Source organism: Triplophysa dalaica, chromosome 7 (assembly GCF_015846415.1).
Source record: "Triplophysa dalaica isolate WHDGS20190420 chromosome 7, ASM1584641v1, whole genome shotgun sequence".
NCBI classification, from domain to species: domain Eukaryota; kingdom Metazoa; phylum Chordata; class Actinopteri; order Cypriniformes; family Nemacheilidae; genus Triplophysa; species Triplophysa dalaica.
In genome coordinates this window covers 356991-378303 of record NC_079548.1, presented here as the reverse complement: position 1 = coordinate 378303, position 21313 = coordinate 356991, and the positions used below count along the sequence as shown (strand labels likewise).

Sequence of the window (21313 nt, the reverse complement as noted above, 5' to 3'; positions counted from 1 at the left end):
GGCATTTGGCAGACGCTTTTATCCTATTCATTTTACAAAGGTATTTGCAACCCCCTGGGATCGAACCCACAACCTTGCGTTGCTCTTACCACTGAGCTACAGGAAAGCTGCGTCACATCTGCATCAGACGCACGTAGTGCAGCAGAAAAAACACAGCTATGACAAAAGCACCAAATCCGATCACTGATGACGTCTCTGTGACATTAATCTTTACATTTTCATTCAAGGGTGACGTTGTGAAAATAAGCCACCAGATAAACCGGTTTTACATTTGAGTGGGCGCACGCAAATTATTCAACATACACATTCAAATTCATTTATACAAAATGTATTCAAAAATGTTTTACGCATTTTTTTAAAATAATGTATTTACTCTTAGCTCATAAAACAAACAGTTAAATCAAATTATTGTCATCCTCATTTCTTATTGGTTGAGGCCCCTCACTGTGATTGGCCCCACTGGTGTTCCCGCCGTGTGTGACGTTGCTGTGCTTGTCAGTCATCTAGTCAGTCAGTGTGATGTCTGACACTGCATTTACACTTTATTAACTTGACTAAAAAACTTTAAAAGACACACGTTGAAATTTTCTTTGTAAATGCAGTTTATATACATTAAGTGCTTTTGACGGAATTTAACGCGAGGTTCACGTGTTCAGCACTGAGGTAAATTCTTCACTGTGGAGATTTTCAACACTTTAATCTTAGAATAAAATGTGGAAACGATGAAAAAAACAAAACTAACATTATCGTCAGCAGCTGAAGTGTTTTAACATGTCGAGTTATGACGTTATCTGTGAGAGGATTCACGCCGGCCACGCTCCGCGGTGGTGCGCACGTTGGGAGCGCGCAACCGCTTGTGTCGCGTGCGTCGTTGAGATGATAGACAGGCCGGATGTGTCGGTAAGAAACATAAAATGTCGATGAATGAACTAAAGAACAATAATAATAAGACACGAGCACTAGCTCATCGTGACGGATGTTTCCGCAGGCTGTGCGCAAGCGCGCGGCGCTGGTGTGTGTGGCGCGAGCGGAGGCGGTTCGCGAGCTTCTGTACTGCGAGGAAACCCGAGGAGTAAACTTCACCTGCTCACTACTGCGTGAGAGATACACACAGACATACACAACACAGTATAGAGAACACGTTTATGTTTAAGGTAAAGTGAAGTTGTTCTAGTATAAACGTCACTGCTTTAATAAAGTCACAGTGAATTTTAAAATGACAGTTCTTATTCCTTCATGAAATATTGCAGCGTCTATAGTAAATAGCTAATCAATGTGGGTCATTTCTTTTTAAAAGTCATGTAACCTCAAAATCTGAAAATGCACTTCCGCCATGGAATTACTATGCATCTCAAATGACGTAAATTAGACGGCTTGGGCGAAGCATCTCTTAACTCCTCCCCTTCAACTATCAGCGCTGTTTTATACATCTAATCAATTCCCGGGGAAAACGCAAGCCACGCCCTCTACATTAAACGGAAATAAAAAACGGGGATTTTAAAGTCTTTCAGATAACAAACAGATATTGTTACTGCCTACAAATACATTAAAGCAACATACCATAAGCACTAAAAGTAAATGAAATCAATAAATAACTGAACATTGGCAGTGGTCTTGTGTGTTGCAGGGATGTTGTCTTGTTGTGTGGAGTTAACTCTGTTGGATCAGGCAGTCGAGGGTGAGGAATCATTCACATTGTGTTTGTGTGGTGTTGTGTTAGTGTGTTACACCACAGAGTTATGAACAGTGTGTACATCATGTGTGATGTGTGTTCGTGTTTCAGTAATGGTGCAGATGACTTTAGACAAACCACAGTTTCTAGACTTCATCCTGGATAACATACACTCACAGGTACACACAAACACACACACACACACACACAAGGATTGATTTGATGAACTTGTTTTGATAAAGTTGTTTCTTCTCTCCGTCTATCAGTTGAGTGGTGGCGGCCGTCTGAATGGTTTCATGTTTTTGGGGAAACTGATGGACTGTCATCCAGCTCTGAGTCAGACACTCATCTCCAGCCACTGTAATGATCTTCACAATTCACTTATATACAACACAAACACAACTCTTATTCTAGATCATATGTAATGTCAGTCCATGTCGAGTTTTTCATTGAAGGATCCATTTGATTTAATGAAAATATGAGCTTCAAGTTTCTGCTTTTATAAGCACAAAGTGTTTACCCCTTTGTGACTTTAATGTGTTTATTTAAACACACACATATTTAGCTTTGATATTTGTTACTGTGACCCAGATTCATTTTGTGTGTATGTATTTGTATTGATCTCACTTCACACTACTGGTCGACCGATAATCGAACTGGCCGATTATTGGCGTCGCTATCAAAGATTTAGCCGATAATCGATATCGATCATTTTCAAAGCCGATTTGCCGATAAAGTCATTTCATTTTGTAATGCACTATTTGGCTCTGACGCAGCCAAGGATTTAGTGAGAGCAGTCGGAACACGTCACTCTTGTTTGTTGCCTAGAGTAATGCCCGCCCACTGCCCCTCTGATTTGTTGGGACTAAGTCACGAGTCCGGCCAATCAAAGCGGGAGGCTGCGGAACAGAAAGTGTTTTTCACTCTCACACCGAAAGCGCTTACTAACTGGAGCTGCTTCTGGTTCATGCTCTCTGAGGTAAGGCAGCATCAGACGTTGAAATTAATCACAATCCACTACACTGAAGATGCAAAACACTTCAATTTAATTAGTGCCTGAATTCCGGAGCATCTTTGCGGGTTTCCTGCAGGTTCCGCAGGATTAATGCATTATTATCATGTAGATATAATTCACATCCACAGTATAACAATGATTTTGCTCAGCAAGCGAGCAAACTGCACTCGTTTCTTGTAATTGGTCGAGCTGGCGTTTTGCACGTCATTTTAAATTACGTCATTTAAAAAATACGAGCCATTTTAAATCATAAAGAACTTGAATCGTCGGTCTTCAGTCAGAGCGGTCTCATGCACGCGCGCGCACACACACACACATAGACTCCGCAATCTCAAACTGATGGCGACAAATGTTAGATTAAGTTATTTTTCACAACTTATTTATACACACAATTGTTCAAAGACACACATGGGTGTGATTAAATGCCCGTTTTGCCTACAATACACTCAAGGAATAGGCTAATGTACTCACTAAGTGTGTCTAAAATATGCTTTTAATGTTATAGCTTCATGATAACATTTGTGGTCTTTTCAACAACATACACAATAAAGCTATGAAGGCAATTCAATTATTTACACTTATTATATAAATTCAAATTGTGCTATTTAATCCAATGATGAGCAAAATGATTCATTGAATAGTTCTAGTATTGGATGCGATTTTCAAGTCATCAGAACATATTTTTTTCCATAAATAATTAAAATGTATTCCATTCAATTCATTTTTTCATTTGTTCCTTGCTGTTTTTTACCGTGTTGCTTGTGGTTTACAAAATGTTCACAGAATTCTGCTGGGTGCTCTCTTCTTTCTTTTGTTATTATTAATATAAGTGTTATGATTAAGATTTCTCAGTCAGAATTAAAAATCTTTCAAATGTTCCAGAGCCTGTGTTCTTAATTTCTATATAAATTTACGTTTTTACACCATATATATATATATATCGGTTCAAAATATCGGCTAACGGTCTAATTCACACGTGGAAATAATCGGCATCGGCCTGAAAAACGCATATCGGTCGACCTCTACTTCACACTTCGGAATAGACATGAGATGGATCTGATTTATATGCTTTTGTTGCACTACACAGCATACTGTTATACACACACTTACACATCAGTTGTGTGTGTGTAGTGTGTGTGCTAGAGTGTGTGTGTGCAGGTCTGCTGGTCTCTGATGAGGAAGTGAAAGTCGCAGTGTGTTACGTGTTGTTCAGAATCTGGAGCTCTATGTCTGCAGTTCATATGCTGCCCAACACACTCCGTCACAAAATGTGTGTGTTACTGCTACACACACTGTCAAACACACAAACAACTGCCCTCACCATCAACTGCCTGGGTAAGAAACACACACACACAATCAGTGTTTGAGAACTGTAAGAGTGTATTAAGTGTGTGTGTGTGTGCGTATCAGGTGTGTTGAAGCAGATGTTGCAGTACTCTGATGTGGTTTGTGTGTTGATGAGTGTGGGTGAATGTGTTGAAGAACAGCTGCTGGACCAACAACCACTGCCTCTCATTATAAAAAAGGTCTTTACACATGCACGCACAAACACACACACACATTTCTTTTGGTGTCTTTGTGGGTTTTGTTATCTTGGACAGTGTGACGTTCACTGTGTCTGATCTCATGTGTGTGTGTTTATGTGTAGCTGTTGTTGAGCGCTCAGGACTCTGTACAGTTGGTGTCGATTCGCTGTGTGTGTGCGGTTCTTATTTACTCTCCAGCTCGCTTCAGTACCTCCTTCATTCAGGCAGATTTACCTGGTGAGATCAATCAGTCTGTCAATCATTTCTTTTGATTCACTTTCATCTGGATTGATATTCCTACTGAACACACACAACATCTGTTTACACCACACATCAGGTCACTTATGGTGCTTCTTTCTTTCTCTCTCTCTCTCTCTCTCTTTCTCTCGCTCTCTTGTGTGTATGTGTCAGAGTTTCTGTTTGAGTCTGTGTGTAGCAGCAGTGATATGATGATGTGGTGGATCTTTAGATGTCTGTTGCTCATGTCGGAGGATCCTCTGTTCTTCTCACAGTGTCACTCTGTGTACGGTAAGAGAGTGTGTGTGTGTGTGTGTGTGTGTGAGAACACTAGAAATATTATAGAAATATACTGGGATTGAGTTAGCATTTGGGTTCTGAGGTCAGGAGAATTGTACAACACAGCATTTAATTCAATAAATTTTCATCAGTGGACACTTCATAAAGAAAAACTAACACCATCTATCTTACGTTATACTATATATGGTCTTTACTGTTTCCCTCGTTTAATGATGATAGCTTCTTAGCAAAAATGAAAATTATGAAGAGCGCTTTATAAATCAAACTGAATGTAAATACACTCCCGGTTGTGTGTGTTAGGGATTGAGTCATTAGTGCGCAGTCTGAAAGAGACTTTGGGGAAAGCAAATACTGAGGTGCAGAAACAAGGACTCGAGCTCCTGATAGCCATACTGGACAGGTAACACACACACACACACTGTTGAACAAGTTCAGATAGACTTCAGTGATTCTAGGAACTGTGTGTGTGTTTGTGTGTGTGTTTACAGGCAGCCTGCAGGTGTGTGTCTGTTCCCCACAGGATCAGAGTTTTCTGCTGTTGCTGATGTCATCATTAAGGGCGTGGCCTCCTCCTGTCTGCAGGTGTCTATACATGCCATGCGAGCCGCTGCTTTTCTCCTCAGGTATCAATTCAGTTTTATTTATATTGCGCTTTTCACAATTGTGATTTAAATAATAATAAAAAATGTGTCAGTGAGTGTCAGTCAAATGTAGGGATGTGTGTTATTTCTGTGTTGTGTGTGCAGGCCTCATCATCAGTGCAGGCCGGTTCAGTGGTCAGAGGTCAGGAGAGTTGTGGAGTCAGTGTTGTGTAAATGTAGTGATCATCCGTCAGAGAGGGCTGAAGGGCTTTTACTGCACACGCTCGCATGCTTTGATGCAGCATGCAGGTCAGACACCGACAACTCTCACACTGATGTCATCACACTGATTTGATAGAAGTCTATAATGTGTGCGTGTGTAGGTTGGCTGAAGTGTATGTGTGTGAGTGTAGTATGAATGACAGTGTGTGTTCAGCTTCACAACAGCAGGACACGCTGGAGACTCTGTGTGTGTATCTACTGCACTGCTGTGATTCAACCTTCATCCCTACTGTCACTGTGAGCATCACACATACACACACCTTATCGTCTTTAACACTGTGTGTGTGTGTGTGTGTGTAGTTAATTTAACAAACATACTGACATACTCTGTGTGTGTGTGTGTGTGTGTGTGTGTGTGTAGAGAGCGTGTGAGCGTCTATCTTCTCCGCAGCTTCTGCAGGTCTTTCTGTCCATTCTGTGCCGTCAGTTTTCTTTGTGTCCTGATCACATGACGTCATTCTCCAGGAAACTCGGTGAGATGACACACAGGTCAAAGGTCATGAGTGATGTGACCATCATCTAGACGTTGACACGGTCAAGTGTGTTGTGTGATGCAGGTTATTTATCTGTGATGTGGATCAGTGAGTCATTGACCAATGAGAGCAAGAGCTTTAGGTCATGTGTTCAGAACTGGCCTTGTGTTTTAGTGTTTTCTAAAAACATCATATAAATGAATGATTTGTGATTTAAAGCGTCTGCCAAATGAATGAATAGAGGTAATGTGTTGTTTGTTTTGTCACATGTCTCTTGGTGTGAGAGTGTGTGAGGTTTCTGAAAACAAACACACAAACATTGGACAAAGATTGACATAAAAATCTCTGTCTCTCTCTGTCAGTGTCCTCTGGTTTCATCAGACTGACTCTAGAGAACAAAGCTCAGCTGTGTTCAGAAAACAGGTAACAACACAAATGATATTGTTCTTATGTCAGGATAAATCTGACACTCCACACACACACAGACACACATCTGTAACACACTCACTTACCTGCTCATGTTGATGTGTGTGTGGTGTGTGTTCTTCAGAAAAGCTTCTCTGAATCTCATCTGCTGTGAGTTCCTGATCAAACTCTGCATGTGTGTGTTTGCACACTTACACAATGTCACCACTGAACTACAAGGTAATGTGTGTAATGCTTGCGCAGTGTGTTTGTGCAGCTCATGGCGTTGGTGTGTGTAATACATACATGTTGTATGTTCGTAGAGTTTGTGCAGTGTTTGTGTATAATATGAGTTGTATGTGTTTGTGCAGATCATGTGGAGTGTGTCCTGCAGGAGTGTTTGGCGTCTCTGTGTTGCTCAGTGTCTGATTGGTGTTGTGTGTTGTTGGATTCATCAGAGTCCATCAGAAACACACAATACTGCATCATCTACCTGCTGTACGCATCACTGCTGCATGGACACATGTGCGTTCATCTCTAAACATCCAATCACATGCCCTGAAAATGTGTGTGTGTGTGTGTTCTGGCTGTTGTGTGATGTGCTGTGTGTGTGTGTCTGCAGGCTGTTGTGTGACGCTGCAGTGTTCTCTAGTGTTAACTCTGTGTGTGTGTGTGTGTATGTGTGTGTGTGTGTGTTCTGGCTGTTGTGTGATGTGCTGTGTGTGTCTGCAGGCTGTTGTGTGACGCTGCAGTGTTCTCTAGTGTTAACTCTGTGTGTGTGTGTGCGCGTGTGTGTGTGTGTGTGTGTGTGTGTGTGTGTGAATGTAGGCTGTTGTGTGACGCTGCAGTGTTCTCTAGTGTTAACTCTGTGTGTGTGTGTGTGTGTGCGCGTGTGTGTGTGCGTGTATAGGCTTTTATGTGACGCTGAAGTGTTCTCCAGTGTGCTTCAGTTTATCAGTGTTCAGGATGTCAGTGATGTGTCTGTACCTTCACCTGTGCAGTGTTGTGTAGTTTATCTTCTGTCCGTCACACACCAAAGCTGCTCTCATTTGGACACGGTGAGAACTACACAAAATACATCAAACTCTTTTCTAAACGAGTTAGGGTTGTAAACACACACATCTCACTGCTGCTATGCATTATCACGGTAACCATCTAGAAGCGTGAAGAACACAACACAATCATGTTTTAAAGTCATCCGTCTTTCTGTCTCTCTGAAGTCTGATGTGAGGAGCATCAGTAAAGCTCTGTCCTGCTCTCCTCTTCTCTTCTCTTTCTCTTCTGTTCATCCCTCAATCCTGAGCTTCATCTTCTGTTACCCGGAGCTGTGGGAGCGATTGGGAGTGAGTGTTCTCAGCGGATGTCTCAGTGCTGGATCAGGAGCAGAGGATGGAGAGACGCGATCACCTCTGCTGCAGCTGTTGTGTGATCATCCTGCCGCTCTGCTCTCGATGCTGGTGAACAAACAACACAAACACTTCACTGACTCATGCTCAGTGTGTTCAGGTGTATAATGTGTGTGTGTTCAGGTGGTGTTGTGCGAGGCTGACGCCGCAGTGGCACACAGAGCTGAAGTTGTGTTGAGGTGTTTTGTGTGGTCATCAGACAGCAACAGTAGTTGTGATGTGTCTCATCAGATGAAATCTGCTCTGCTGAATCTCCTGCAGAAACTCACACACACAGGTCAACAAATTAACACAATGAACACAATGATCCGCCAGATCTATAACACACATGGCAGTTTTGTCTGTGATACACACACCTACACAAGCAGAAAACTATCACGTGAATTCTGTGTGTGCGTGTGTCAGATTTCAGAGTGTGTGTGCTGCTAGATGTGCTTTCTGTGCTTCAGAGTAACACAACCGCACAAAGTGAAATGAATAACGCAGAGTTTAAACTGCTTTACCACGGTAAATACACACACTCTTTTATTAACACGTGTGTAGCAATCATTCACCCATATATGTGTGTAATATGTCATGTGTGTGTGTGTGTGTAGTCAGTAATCTGGTTGCGAAGGTGAACTCCAGTGATTCAGAGCTGCTGTTGTCTGTGATTAACTGCCTGTACTGTTTCCTGAGTGTGTGTCCATCACACTGCACTGACAGAGGTAACACAACACACACACACACTGATGGGCTGAAAAACATCACACTGCACTGACAGAGTTACACAACACACACACACACACTGCTGGGCTAAATAACAGCACACTGACTGTGTGTTTGTTTGTGTGTGTGTGTGGGTCAGTGGTGTCTCTGCTGCTGGGTAACATCAGACTGATGGAGGTGTTGGAGAATGTTTTCTCTCGCTCTTCTTCATCATCATCATCATCACTGCAGTGCTGTTCACTCCTTCTGCTCGCCACACTCATCTCCCTACAACACACACTCTCTGCACAGGTGAGACACACACAGACACCACTACACTCAAAACATGTGTCTTCTCCACAACATCAGGCTTACTCGTGCACTTTTACCTGCTTTGTGTTGTGAACTATACTTCTCTAGACTCCTTGTGCATTCAGAAGAACCGAAGAGATTTGTGCTATCACAATGTTTGTGTGTGTGTTGTAGGTTTACAGGAACATTACAGTAGATCTTCATAAGATAGTGAGACAACTCGCCTTCAGGAAGAGACACACAGACACCCTGCTGTTGAGTAAGACACACACACACACACTTGACTCTAAACTTGACAGTATCATTGTTTCTTATGGAATCACAGTTTTTAAAGGTCCAGTGTGTCATTTTTTGGAGAAGCTTTTGTAGGGCTGGACGATATACCGTGTGTATTTTTGTTATGAATTTAAAATATACTGCAATACAGGTGTATGTCGCTTAAACAACAGGCGGAACGTGGTGCAACATGACACTCAGTTTCAGTGGGGTCCCTTTTCACTGTTGCACTGAGACCGGCCATTCACACAGAATGCGTCTTTCTATGCCGCGGCAGTATTTTATTATAATTTTTCTATAAATGCCCTTAACGGAGGCGTTAAGATGTTTGGGTGCGTCTTGCGCATGAGCGGTAACGTTACATATTTGATTCCTGACGCAATGGGAGTGCGCACCTCGCTGCTGAACAGCAGCACAAGTGGAACAATTGCAAGTTCACATTACCTTATATTAAATACTCACGAACAAACATTTTCAAAAACTATCGTGTTCCCCTCATACCCCTCAATTTAAGGATATAATATGGTGTCTTTTTAGTACGAGCTGTTTCGCTATATACTTTGATGAGAAATAAGGGTAAGTAAGGAGTATTGACCGTGTGATGCAATTGTTTTCCTCCCACATACAGTATCTAATTTAAGCCTCTGTTTTATGATTAAAAAATGATTTCAGGAAATCATAAAGCGACTGTGACTATGTAAAACATAACAGACATCACATGCATGTTTAATGGTTCAATTGTTACTATTCTGCTCTTCTGAAATAAAGCTCTTTGCTTAAATATTATGTACGCAAGTTACCTTCACATGCTATTCAGTTTAGGGCTGCAACAAACGATTATTTTGATAGTCGATTAGTCGACTGATTAAACGACCAATCATCTAATATTTCAATGACTAATCGGTACATTTTTAATGATAATTCAACTTTTGCATCTAGTTAAAACATTGAGTTATACATGATTTACGTAATTAATAAAATCCATTCAGCTTTTGAAAGCTGAAATTTCAGCATGAACCAACTGGTTACTCTCTTTAAGTTTGATGATTCTGTCCAACCAGAATCACACAAATACTCTTTTAAAAATAATAATTTTAAAAATACAAATGAAATGACAAAAAGAGAAATTCAGATATAATATAATTCTTCCTAATATCTCCTTTTGTTAATTGTCATTAATATGGAACAAAATAAGTCAAGATATAAGACTTTTATCACTTAACGTCCCTCTCTTATATTCATTTTCCTCTCGTGTAATACCTAATAGTGTTATAATAATCAAAACAGGCTTGACTCCTAAGCTCAATCAAAGCTTTATACTTTGCAAAACAAATAATAACATTACTGTAATTATATGATTATTTCTGTTATTATCATCACTATTATTATTGCATTCTCTCATAAAAAGATTTAACGCTAAGTTAGTTAGTTAGCTCTAGATGGAGAACAGTCACCTCTCTCCTGCTCCGGGATGTTGACTAATCGTTTCTGCCCTAATTCAGTTGTTAAAGAAGTCTAAACTTTGCAGTTATTATAGGGGAAACTGTCACCATGACAGTATAAAAGGACATTTAAAGTCAATCAACAGCACTATTTCCTCTCTCAATCAGTAGAAATGTGGTAAAAATTGTATAAATACACTTTTAAGTTCACTTTTGGTCATACCACCCGAATCTATTGACAGAAATGCAATATAATATTCTTTCCTGTAGCTCAGTGGTAAGAGCAAGGTTGTGGGTTCGATCCCAGGGGATTGCATATGCCTATGTAAAATGTATAGGATAAAGCAATGTAAGTCACTTTGGATAAAAGCATCTGCCAAATGCCTAAATGTAAATGTAAATGTATATATCCATTCAGAGGTGTAAATGTATTGTGTGTAATTAAATATATATTATATATATTTTTGTTGTTCATTTTCTCACCCTCTTACTCCAGCTTTAATCCTCCAGTATTTTACCCTGTTGACAAAATGTGACATGCTCTTCAACTTGTAAATAAGTTTGGATAAAAGCCTTATGAATAGAAGTGAATGTATAAAGAGCTTTCATAATGAAGTGTAATGTCTTTATGATGTTAGAATGAGCTGTCTCTGTTTACATGTTACTCACGTGTTGTTTCTGCAGAAGCCCTAAACAGACAAACCGCTCATAGCATGTTTCATAAACGCATTTCTCAGCTGTTGTGAAGGGGGAAGAATGAATGAATTCAATTCCTCTCAGACTAGTCTGATGCTATGTGTCACATAAATGTGCTTTAACAGAATGTGTGTGTGTGTGTGTAGTGTGTAGAATGAGGTTGTTGCAGGTGTGGTTGGACGTAGACATGTGTTCTCTGGTGTGTGTGTGTCAGAGCGCAGCGCCCGTGCGGTCAGTAGATGACGCTCTCTATCCGCTCTGTTACAGCGGAGCACAGATGCTCATGACAGCTCTGTGTGGACTCATGCTGCAGGTACACAAACACATGTGTCATCATACAGTCAACATGCTGTGACTCAGATCGGCAGTGTGTAAACATTCATCACACACATGTGTGCTCTGAGAACTGCTCTGATTGTGTGTTTACAGAGCTTTATTGAATTCAACATGATTAAACACACTTTACTGTGTGTGCGTGTATGTGTTTGTGTGTGTGTGTTCAGAAACAGGATGTGATGATGAGCAGCACTGTCAACTGTTTGAGATCTTTGATTGGATTTCTGCTCAGAAGAGACACTGTCATAGGTACACACGGCTGTGTCATGTAAACACACACACACAATGATGAAAGATGAGTAATGTGTCTATGCTGTGTGTGTTTGTGTGTTAGCCCAACACATGGTTTGTCAGCCATGGACTCGTTTTCTGCTTTTCTCTTTACTGTCCTGTGGAGGAAACATCACACTTCACCCTGCTGTACTGACCCTCATCACACTGGTAACACACACACACACCCCGCTGTACTGACCCTCATCACACTGGTAACACACACACACACCCCGCTGTACTGACCCTCATCACACTGGTAACACACACACACACACCCCGCTGTACTGACCCTCATCACACTGGTAACACACACACACACACACCCCGCTGTACTGACCCTCATCACACTGGTAACACACACACACACACACACCCAGCTGTACTGACCCTCATCACACTGGTAACACACACACACACCCAGCTGTACTGACCCTCATCACACTGGTAACACACACACACCCCGCTATACTGACCCTCATCACACTGGTAACACACACACACACCCCGCTGTACTGACCCTCATCACACTGGTAACACACACACACACACCCAGCTGTACTGACCCTCATCACACTGGTTACACACACACACACCCCGCTGTACTGACCCTCATCACACTGGTAACACACACACACACACCCCGCTGTACTGACCCTCATCACACTGGTAACACACACACACACCCCGCTGTACTGACCCTCATCACACTGGTAACACACACACACACCCCGCTGTACTGACCCTCATCACACTGGTAACACACACACACACACCCCGCTGTACTGACCCTCATCACACTGGTAACACACACACACACACACCCCGCTGTACTGACCCTCATCACACTGGTAACACACACACACACACACACCCAGCTGTACTGACCCTCATCACACTGGTAACACACACACACACCCAGCTGTACTGACCCTCATCACACTGGTAACACACACACACCCCGCTATACTGACCCTCATCACACTGGTAACACACACACACACCCCGCTGTACTGACCCTCATCACACTGGTAACACACACACACACACCCAGCTGTACTGACCCTCATCACACTGGTTACACACACACACACCCAGCTGTACTGACCCTCATCACACTGGTAACACACACACACACACCCCGCTGTACTGACCCTCATCACACTGGTAACACACACACACACACCCCGCTGTACTGACCCTCATCACACTGGTAACACACACACACACACACACCCCGCTGTACTGACCCTCATCACACTGGTAACACACACACACACACACACACCCCGCTGTACTGACCCTCATCACACTGGTAACACACACACACACACCCCGCTGTACTGACCCTCATCACACTGGTAACACACACACACACACCCCGCTGTACTGACCCTCATCACACTGGTAACACACACACACACACACCCCGCTGTACTGACCCTCATCACACTGGTAACACACACACACACACCCAGCTGTACTGACCCTCATCACACTGGTAACACACACACACACACCCCGCTGTACTGACCCTCATCACACTGGTAACACACACACACACACCCCGCTGTACTGACCCTCATCACACTGGTAACACACACACACACACACCCCGCTGTACTGACCCTCATCACACTGGTAACACACACACACACACCCAGCTGTACTGACCATCATCACACTGGTAACACACACACACACACCCCGCTGTACTGACCCTCATCACACTGGTAACACACACACACACACACCCAGCTGTACTGACCCTCATCACACTGGTAACACACACACACACACCCAGCTGTACTGACCCTCATCACACTGGTAACACACACACACACACCCCGCTGTACTGACCCTCATCACACTGGTAACACACACACACACACACACCCAGCTGTACTGACCATCATCACACTGGTAACACACACACACACACACACCCCGCTGTACTGACCCTCATCACACTGGTAACACACACACCCAGCTGTACTGACCCTCATCACACTGGTAACACACACACACCCCGCTGTACTGACCCTCATCACACTGGTAACACACACACACACCCCGCTGTACTGACCCTCATCACACTGGTAACACACACACACACCCCGCTGTACTGACCCTCATCACACTGGTAACACACACACACACACACCCAGCTGTACTGACCATCATCACACTGGTAACACACACACACACACCCAGCTGTACTGACCCTCATCACACTGGTAACACACACACACACACACACCCCGCTGTACTGACCCTCATCACACTGGTAACACACACACACACACCCCGCTGTACTGACCCTCATCACACTGGTAACACACACAAACACACACCCCGCTGTAGTGACCCTCATCACACTGGTAACACACACACCCCGCTGTACTGACCCTCATCACACTGGTAACACACACACACACACCCAGCTGTACTGACCCTCATCACACTGGTAACACACACACACACCCAGCTGTACTGACCCTCATCACACTGGTAACACACACACACACACCCCGCTGTACTGACCCTCATCACACTGGTAACACACACACCCCGCTGTACTGACCCTCATCACACTGGTAACACACACACACCCAGCTGTACTGACCATCATCACACTGGTAACACACACACACACACCCCGCTGTACTGACCCTCATCACACTGGTAACACACACACACACACACCCAGCTGTACTGACCCTCATCACACTGGTAACACACACACACCCAGCTGTACTGACCCTCATCACACTGGTAACACACACACACACACCCCGCTGTACTGACCCTCATCACACTGGTAACACACACACACACACCCAGCTGTACTGACCATCATCACACTGGTAACACACACACACACACCCCGCTGTACTGACCCTCATCACACTGGTAACACACACACACACACACCCAGCTGTACTGACCCTCATCACACTGGTAACACACACACACACACCCCGCTGTACTGACCCTCATCACACTGGTAACACACACAAACACACACCCCGCTGTACTGACCCTCATCACACTGGTAACACACACACACACACCCCGCTGTACTGACCCTCATCACACTGTTAACACACACACACACCCCGCTGTACTGACCCTCATCACACTGGTAACACACACACACCGTGCAAATACTGTCCCCATAGCGTAGGGTTTACCAGGTACAGACACACACACATGTACTGACCCTCATCAGACAGGTAACACACATGTGTTGTACTGGTCTACTTTAGAAGCATAACCATGTGTGTGTGTCCACAGCTGGTGTGTGTTGGTGGAGACGTCTCAGAGTGGAAGACAGAAGTTCAGTCAGTGTGTGAGGAGGTGGAGACACAAGGAGTGACACAAATCAATGACAACAGCTTAAACACACTGAGACTGCTGCTTACACAAGTACACAAACACACACATTGAGACTGCTGCTTACACAAGTACACAAACACACACATTGAGACCGCTGCTTACACAAGTACACAAACACACACATTGAGACCGCTGCTTACACAAGTACACAAACACACACATTGAGACCGCTGCTTACACAAGTAAACAAACACACACATTGAGACCGCTGCTTACACAAGTACACAAACACACACATTGAGACCGCTGCTTACACAAGTACACAAACACACACATTGAGACCGCTGCTTACACAAGTACACAAACACACACATTGAGACCGCTGCTTACACAAGTAAACAAACACACACATTGAGACCGCTGCTTACACAAGTACACAAACACACACATTGAGACCGCTGCTTACACAAGTACACAAACACACACATTGAGACCGCTGCTTACACAAGTACACAAACACACACATTGAGACCGCTGCTTACACAAGTACACAAACACACACATTGAGACCGCTGCTTACACAAGTACACACCCTCAAAGCCCTTTAAGTAAGTAAGCATCAGTCAAAATGGCCTCCTTCTACTCACTCCACTGGTCTAAAACTCACAAATGTAATGTTAACCGTGTGTGTGTGTGTGTGTGTGTGCAGTGTTGTGCTCTTGCTCCTCCTGATGATCTGAATATGAGGATGGAGAATTTACTGGAGTCACTTCAACATCAGCAGCCCTGTGACAGCTCACCACCTCAACACATGCTGTATCCTCACAACAAACACAACAGTCTGTGTACACTGCTCATTGTGTGATTCCTTAACACTGTGTGTATCAGTTGTGTTGATGGAGTTTGTGTTCTCCTGTCTGATTTCACAGTCAACACTCAACAAACTGCCTCCTCAAGTGTTCTCTAACCTCTTACACTGGTGTTATTAACTTATGATGTAACTTTTCGAATATGACTCATGTTTTGATGTTATATATGAGTATATATTTAATAGTAATGTGACGTGTTCATTGTGTTTATGTAGTTTTCTTTTGTCAAATTTGTAAAATGAAATGTTGCAAAACGATGGATCGTCATGACGCGACAGTGACGTCAGCGCGCAACCGTGCGTCGCTGAAATCGCTCCGTGCGGAAACCGGCGGTGTGGAGGACACGCGTCACGTAAGCGGTTCTCTGTCAGACTGATGACGTTTCGAGTTTACACGCGTGTTTTATTCACTCGGACAGATGAGTTTAACCGATGATCGCTCGTGTCGCGTGTCAGGTGAGTTGATCCGGAGTCACACCGCATCACTATCACAGCTGTAACATCTGCATGTTTAATGACGTGCTCGTCTCGCGCTTCGTGTAGTTAGTGTGCAGTGTGTCATCAATCTAGTGTTGAGCTGCACATCTGAATTCATTCAGCGGCTCATTTCACTTGTGTTTAGCGCTACAGTGACAACACAACTGAGTTGAGTGTATTTGATATTTTGTGAAGCACTCGACTGTCATTTCATGGTGCTCGTGAATGTCTTAATTCATCGATTTCTCTCCGTGATGCACGTGAAAACAAACCAGTTGAGCGGCTCTTAAAGGGACAGTACACGCTTTACATGCGCTGTGAAGAATGTGTGAATTCTGATGATTCTCTGTACAAATACACAACTAGATTAACATGCTGAAGATCAGAACATACACGTCACATGACATCAATCTTTCTGTGTCTCTGAGCACACATGTGTGGAATCTAAATCTTCACTGTATCATCTGTGCTGTTTGTTTAGCACCGCTTCTGTTAAGGTCTCATTTAGGACCCAGAAAATCTACTTGAAATAAAAATGCACATTCAGTAGTTTCTTTATTCTTTCACGTTTGTCATATAAATCGAATTGATGTTTATCTGCAATGCCATAATAGTCGTCTCAGGAGTCATCAGTGGAGTGTGTGTGATCCTCCAGGAGTGTGAGCCGTACATCAGTGTACTCATGCATTGCTCTGACTAGTAACACAACTGGTGTTGACATGAGCTGTGTTCTGGTGTGAAGTATCTGCTGAGATGATGATGTCATCAGTTTGGAGAAACCAGAAGAACACTGAATCCCTCCGCTCTGTTCATATCATCCAGCTGTTGTGTGTGTGTTGTGTTACAGTGATCATGTTGAGCGTTTGGACCCTGATGATGATGATGCTGGTGACCCCGACGGCCCTCGCCTCAAACTCTGACACACATCACAGACACAAACATGACTCAAACCTGGAGATCTGTATCCTTACACAAACACAGATCAGATGTGTGTGTGTGTGTGTGTGTGTTGTCCTGAACGTGGTCTACAGATAAGCGTTTGTTTGAGACGAAGAGGAAAGATCAACTGAACGCTCTGAAGAATCTGGTGGAGCTGAACGACATCAACCAGCAGTACAAGATCATCGACATCATGCTGAAGGGACTCTTCAAGGTCCTCATCACACACACGTTCATTCTGACGGACAGCTGAAACACTCCCATCATCATCATCTGTGTGTGTTTGTGTAGGTGCTGGAGGACTCTCGAGCTGTTCTCATAGCTGCTCATCTACAACCGGATGATCCGTTCCCACAGGACCACAAAATCAAAGAAGGTGAGAGGACACAATACACACACTTGATCTGAGTTTACAGGAGTGGATTGTGTTTGTCAATATTGTCAAAACATTGTACATAAAGTAATGACATGAAATACACAATATTACAATAACAACAAACAGTTATTTGCTGCTAAGATAATAAGTGCTTAAAATAATGATATAAATATAAAAGAATTGTCTCTGTGTGTGTGTGTGTGTGTGTGTGTGTGTGTGCAGCGTACTCTCATGTGGTGGAGAACACGGCGTTCTTCGGTGACGTGGCTCTGAGGTTTCCTCGTATCGTTCATCATTATTTTGATGGTAATGCTGAATGGAACGGTCTGCTGCGCTGGGGTCTTTCCTTCTGTAACCAGACGGGGATTTTTACTGGAGGAGCACACCAACACGTCCTCACGCTGGTGAGACTGAGGCATTATGGGTAACACCTGGATGCTTTATTAATGAACATAGTGACGTGTGCGTGTCTGTTCAGATGTCACAGGAGCTTGGAATCACAGAGAAATCTCCAGACTTCATCAATCCCTACCGCACAGAGAGAGACGACGTATGTACACACACACAAACACACACACACACACACACACACACACTGATGCCCAAAACATGAGCACATGAGTTGAAAAATAACAGTAATATCTGATGGTATTCCTATAGACGTTTCATTTTAACAACTTACACAAACATTACTGCACATCCACACTTTTGTGAGGCCAACTGAACTTCCGGTAAACAAACAATATAGCAGTTGTAGATTATTTGTGATAACAAGCAAGAACCAAGAGGAAGATTACTGGGCTAAATTAATATTTCAAATAAAACTATGAGCTCAACCACTAGATGTCAGTGTGCCACACGCTTTCTTTATATGCCACCAAACTACTGGACCCATTTAACAAATTGTTTATTTGATAAAATAATTTGAGAATAAAATAATATGAATGAATATTAACCTAAAATATATATAATATAATTAGTTTTAGTGTCTATTATTAGACACTAGTCAAACACAAACTGGAAGTTAAGTGGAGGTCAGGTGTGCTTATCTGATGAAAAATCTTTAGAAAGTCACCAAAACTATGTGAATGAACTCTGAAATCTGCACAAAAAAACAATCTCATAATACTTTCATTTACATTCAGTCATTCAGCAGATATTTATCCTACAAATGAGTATTCTTTACTTGATCATCTTCACATCACGGCACTTTCATTCTCAATTCATATTCATGTAGTTTTAATAGCTGAGAGGATGTCAGTAGAACAGAGATGTAATGTTCTTTCTGTGATAAACGTGTGTGTGTGTGTCAGATGCTACACACGGCTGAGGCGTTCCAGAAGATTCTCCGTGAGGAGGACAAGAGGAGGAGGAAGGAAGAGAAGAGGAAGGAGATCAGGAAAGGACCTCGGATCTCTCGCTCAGAGTTATAGAGCCGAACATCTGATGTGATGTGATGTGATGTGGGTTTGAGCAGAAGAACACAACACACGTCCAGTGTTCACACACACACACACACACAAAAATACACACACTTATCAAAGTTTACAGCTGCTCACAGTGACTTTCTGTGTGGATGTTTGTGTGTGTTTACTGCTGTAGAGTTTAAGATCTAAATGTGACTGCACTGCCTTTATACAGGGTCAGTGGGCAGGGTCTGATGGGTGGGTGAGGTTGACGAGTGGGCAGGGTCTGATGGGTGGGTGAGGTTGACGAGTGGGCAGGGTCTGATGGGTGGGTGAGGTTGACGAGTGGGCAGGGTCTGATGGGTGGGTGAGGTTGACGGGTGGGCAGGGTCTGATGGGTGGGTGAGGTTGATGAGTGGGCAGGGTCTGATGGGTGGGTGAGGTTGACGGGTGGGCAGGGTCTGATGGGTGGGTGAGGTTGACGGGTGGGCAGGGTCTGATGGGTGGGTGAGGTTGACGAGTGGGCAGGGTCTGATGGGTGGGTGAGGTTGACGGGTGGGCAGGGTCTGATGGGTGGGTGAGGTTGACGGGTGTGATGGGTTGGCGGGGTCAGGGTAGGGACTCTGTTTATCGGATTAATGATATTTTGGAAAGAGAAAACTAGAAACTGACATAAGTTACAAATGTACTCAAATAGAAAGACTTTACATTTACAAATGTATGAAAGTGGAGTTTGTGTGTTTTGTAGAGTGATATGAGAATGGTTAATTTGTCTTCTGCTTTCATACAGTCTTTTATTTGTTAAAGTGTTTGTGTGTATATGAGGGAAGACAAGATGTGCGGATGGATTCACTTCACCTTCTGTTCTAATAAACTCCACGTGAGAATCCAGCAGCTGTGGATCTGAGCTCATCTGTCTCTTCTTTAATAGATCTTCATCAAATGAACATTCATAGAAATATCAGATTCGGGATTAAATACCTGAGTTTGTGCATTGTGTGCTCTATGCAAAAATAAAAGAATGTGCTCTACAGATCGCCTTGTTGACAGTTCGCTGTATGCACATTTGTAAAAGAGGTTACAATATTCAATTTCCTTGAGCAGATTGCTTTTTAAGCAAATTTGATTTTACGATCGTTTCTCAAAGTGCGTATGTGTGATTAATAGAACGAGCAAACGCTTGTTCTTCTCTCTATCAGATGTGAAATCACAAATGATCGTGAAATTGCACGCCGCATGGGCCCATGGGCACGGTATCTTTTGTGAACGGCAGCCAAATCGGCTTAAAGGCGGTGTCATATCAAAATCTCCCTCCCATGTTTTCTCCTACGAAGGTTAGGACTAGGTGTGGGGCGGGCTTTAGAGATAGGGACCAATCACAAAGCAGCATCTTAAGTGAATGAACCAATCAAAAGTAGGGGAGTCAAAATCTTAAAATCTCAACGGGAGTCAAAATTCGGTAAAAACTGCAGCTGGCGCGCGGAAGTTCCACCGCGTACTGAGTAAGTGTTCCATAAGAGAACTAAGCGGTTGCTTGGGGCCTCGCAGTCACTAGGGGGCCCTCAGGAGCACATGAAATTACCGTTTTTTTTGTGATATATTCACAACCCACTCCATCCAGGGTGTATCCTGACTTGATGCCCGATGACTCCTGAGATAGGCGCAGGCTCCCCGTGACCCGAGGTAGTTTGGATAAGCGGTAGAAAATGGAATGGAATGGAATATTCACAACCCACATCAATTTTCTCACACAGGGCCAAACCCACTATTGTTTCTGTGGTGTGTGTTAAAATTTGAGAAATTACTGACAAAACGCAACATTGAAATATGTGACATTTACTTTTATGCATTTGGCAGACGCTTTTATCAAAAGTGACTTTCATTGTATTATCCTATACATTTATACTTAGGTATATGCAATTCCCTGTGATCGAACCCACAACCTTGCTCTTACCACTGAGCTATAGGAAAACCCTCGAAAACTATTTGAAA

General features: G+C 43.3%; 2 protein-coding genes across 5 annotated transcripts; both read left to right on the top strand.

Moving 5' to 3' along the window:
* Window positions 1–498: 498 nt before the first annotated feature.
* Window positions 499–17561, top strand: LOC130426231 (meiosis inhibitor protein 1-like). Of its 4 annotated transcripts, none has more exons than XM_056752889.1 (32): window positions 499–663; window positions 757–900; window positions 989–1097; window positions 1628–1678; window positions 1784–1851; window positions 1939–2032; window positions 3819–4022; window positions 4098–4213; window positions 4336–4450; window positions 4625–4741; window positions 5051–5150; window positions 5239–5373; window positions 5497–5640; window positions 5715–5850; window positions 5975–6086; window positions 6449–6509; window positions 6637–6731; window positions 6863–7016; window positions 7402–7549; window positions 7712–7948; window positions 8021–8174; window positions 8303–8404; window positions 8494–8604; window positions 8745–8896; window positions 9071–9155; window positions 11457–11623; window positions 11814–11895; window positions 11981–12087; window positions 15214–15345; window positions 15965–16071; window positions 16144–16252; window positions 17448–17561. In XM_056752889.1, the coding sequence occupies exons 2-31, from the start codon at window positions 772–774 to the stop codon at window positions 16220–16222; spliced, it is 3603 nt and encodes a 1200-aa protein (XP_056608867.1). In that variant the 5' UTR covers window positions 499–663; window positions 757–771; the 3' UTR covers window positions 16223–16252; window positions 17448–17561. The 4 variants fall into 4 exon arrangements, 3 of the variants coding, with proteins under 3 accessions (XP_056608867.1, XP_056608868.1, XP_056608869.1); XM_056752890.1 differs by having other exon boundaries at window positions 754–900; XM_056752891.1 differs by lacking the exons at window positions 757–900; window positions 989–1097.
* LOC130425709 (coiled-coil domain-containing protein 134-like) lies at window positions 16543–19348 on the top strand. The gene is made up of 7 exons (XM_056752082.1): window positions 16543–16579; window positions 17448–17561; window positions 17632–17753; window positions 17831–17915; window positions 18138–18319; window positions 18394–18465; window positions 19229–19348. The coding sequence occupies exons 1-7, from the start codon at window positions 16543–16545 to the stop codon at window positions 19346–19348; spliced, it is 732 nt and encodes a 243-aa protein (XP_056608060.1).
* The last annotated feature ends 1965 nt before the right edge of the window (window positions 19349–21313 follow it).

What these genes read in the sequence shown, in the direction of transcription:
- LOC130426231 (XM_056752889.1), top strand. Translation starts at nt 772, where the DNA reads ATGTCGAGTTATGACGTTATCTGTGAGAGGATTCACGCCGGCCACGCT. An exon ending in CTGATAGCCATACTGGACAG is followed by an intron (nt 5,151 to 5,238) that starts GTAACACACACA and finishes GTGTGTTTACAG; the next exon opens with GCAGCCTGCAGGTGTGTGTC. An exon ending in TGAGACTGCTGCTTACACAA is followed by an intron (nt 15,346 to 15,964) that starts GTACACAAACAC and finishes GTGTGTGTGCAG; the next exon opens with TGTTGTGCTCTTGCTCCTCC.
- LOC130425709 (XM_056752082.1), top strand. Translation starts at nt 16,543, where the DNA reads ATGAGTTTAACCGATGATCGCTCGTGTCGCGTGTCAG. An exon ending in TCGCTCGTGTCGCGTGTCAG is followed by an intron (nt 16,580 to 17,447) that starts GTGAGTTGATCC and finishes GTTGTGTTACAG; the next exon opens with TGATCATGTTGAGCGTTTGG. An exon ending in TGACTCAAACCTGGAGATCT is followed by an intron (nt 17,562 to 17,631) that starts GTATCCTTACAC and finishes CGTGGTCTACAG; the next exon opens with ATAAGCGTTTGTTTGAGACG.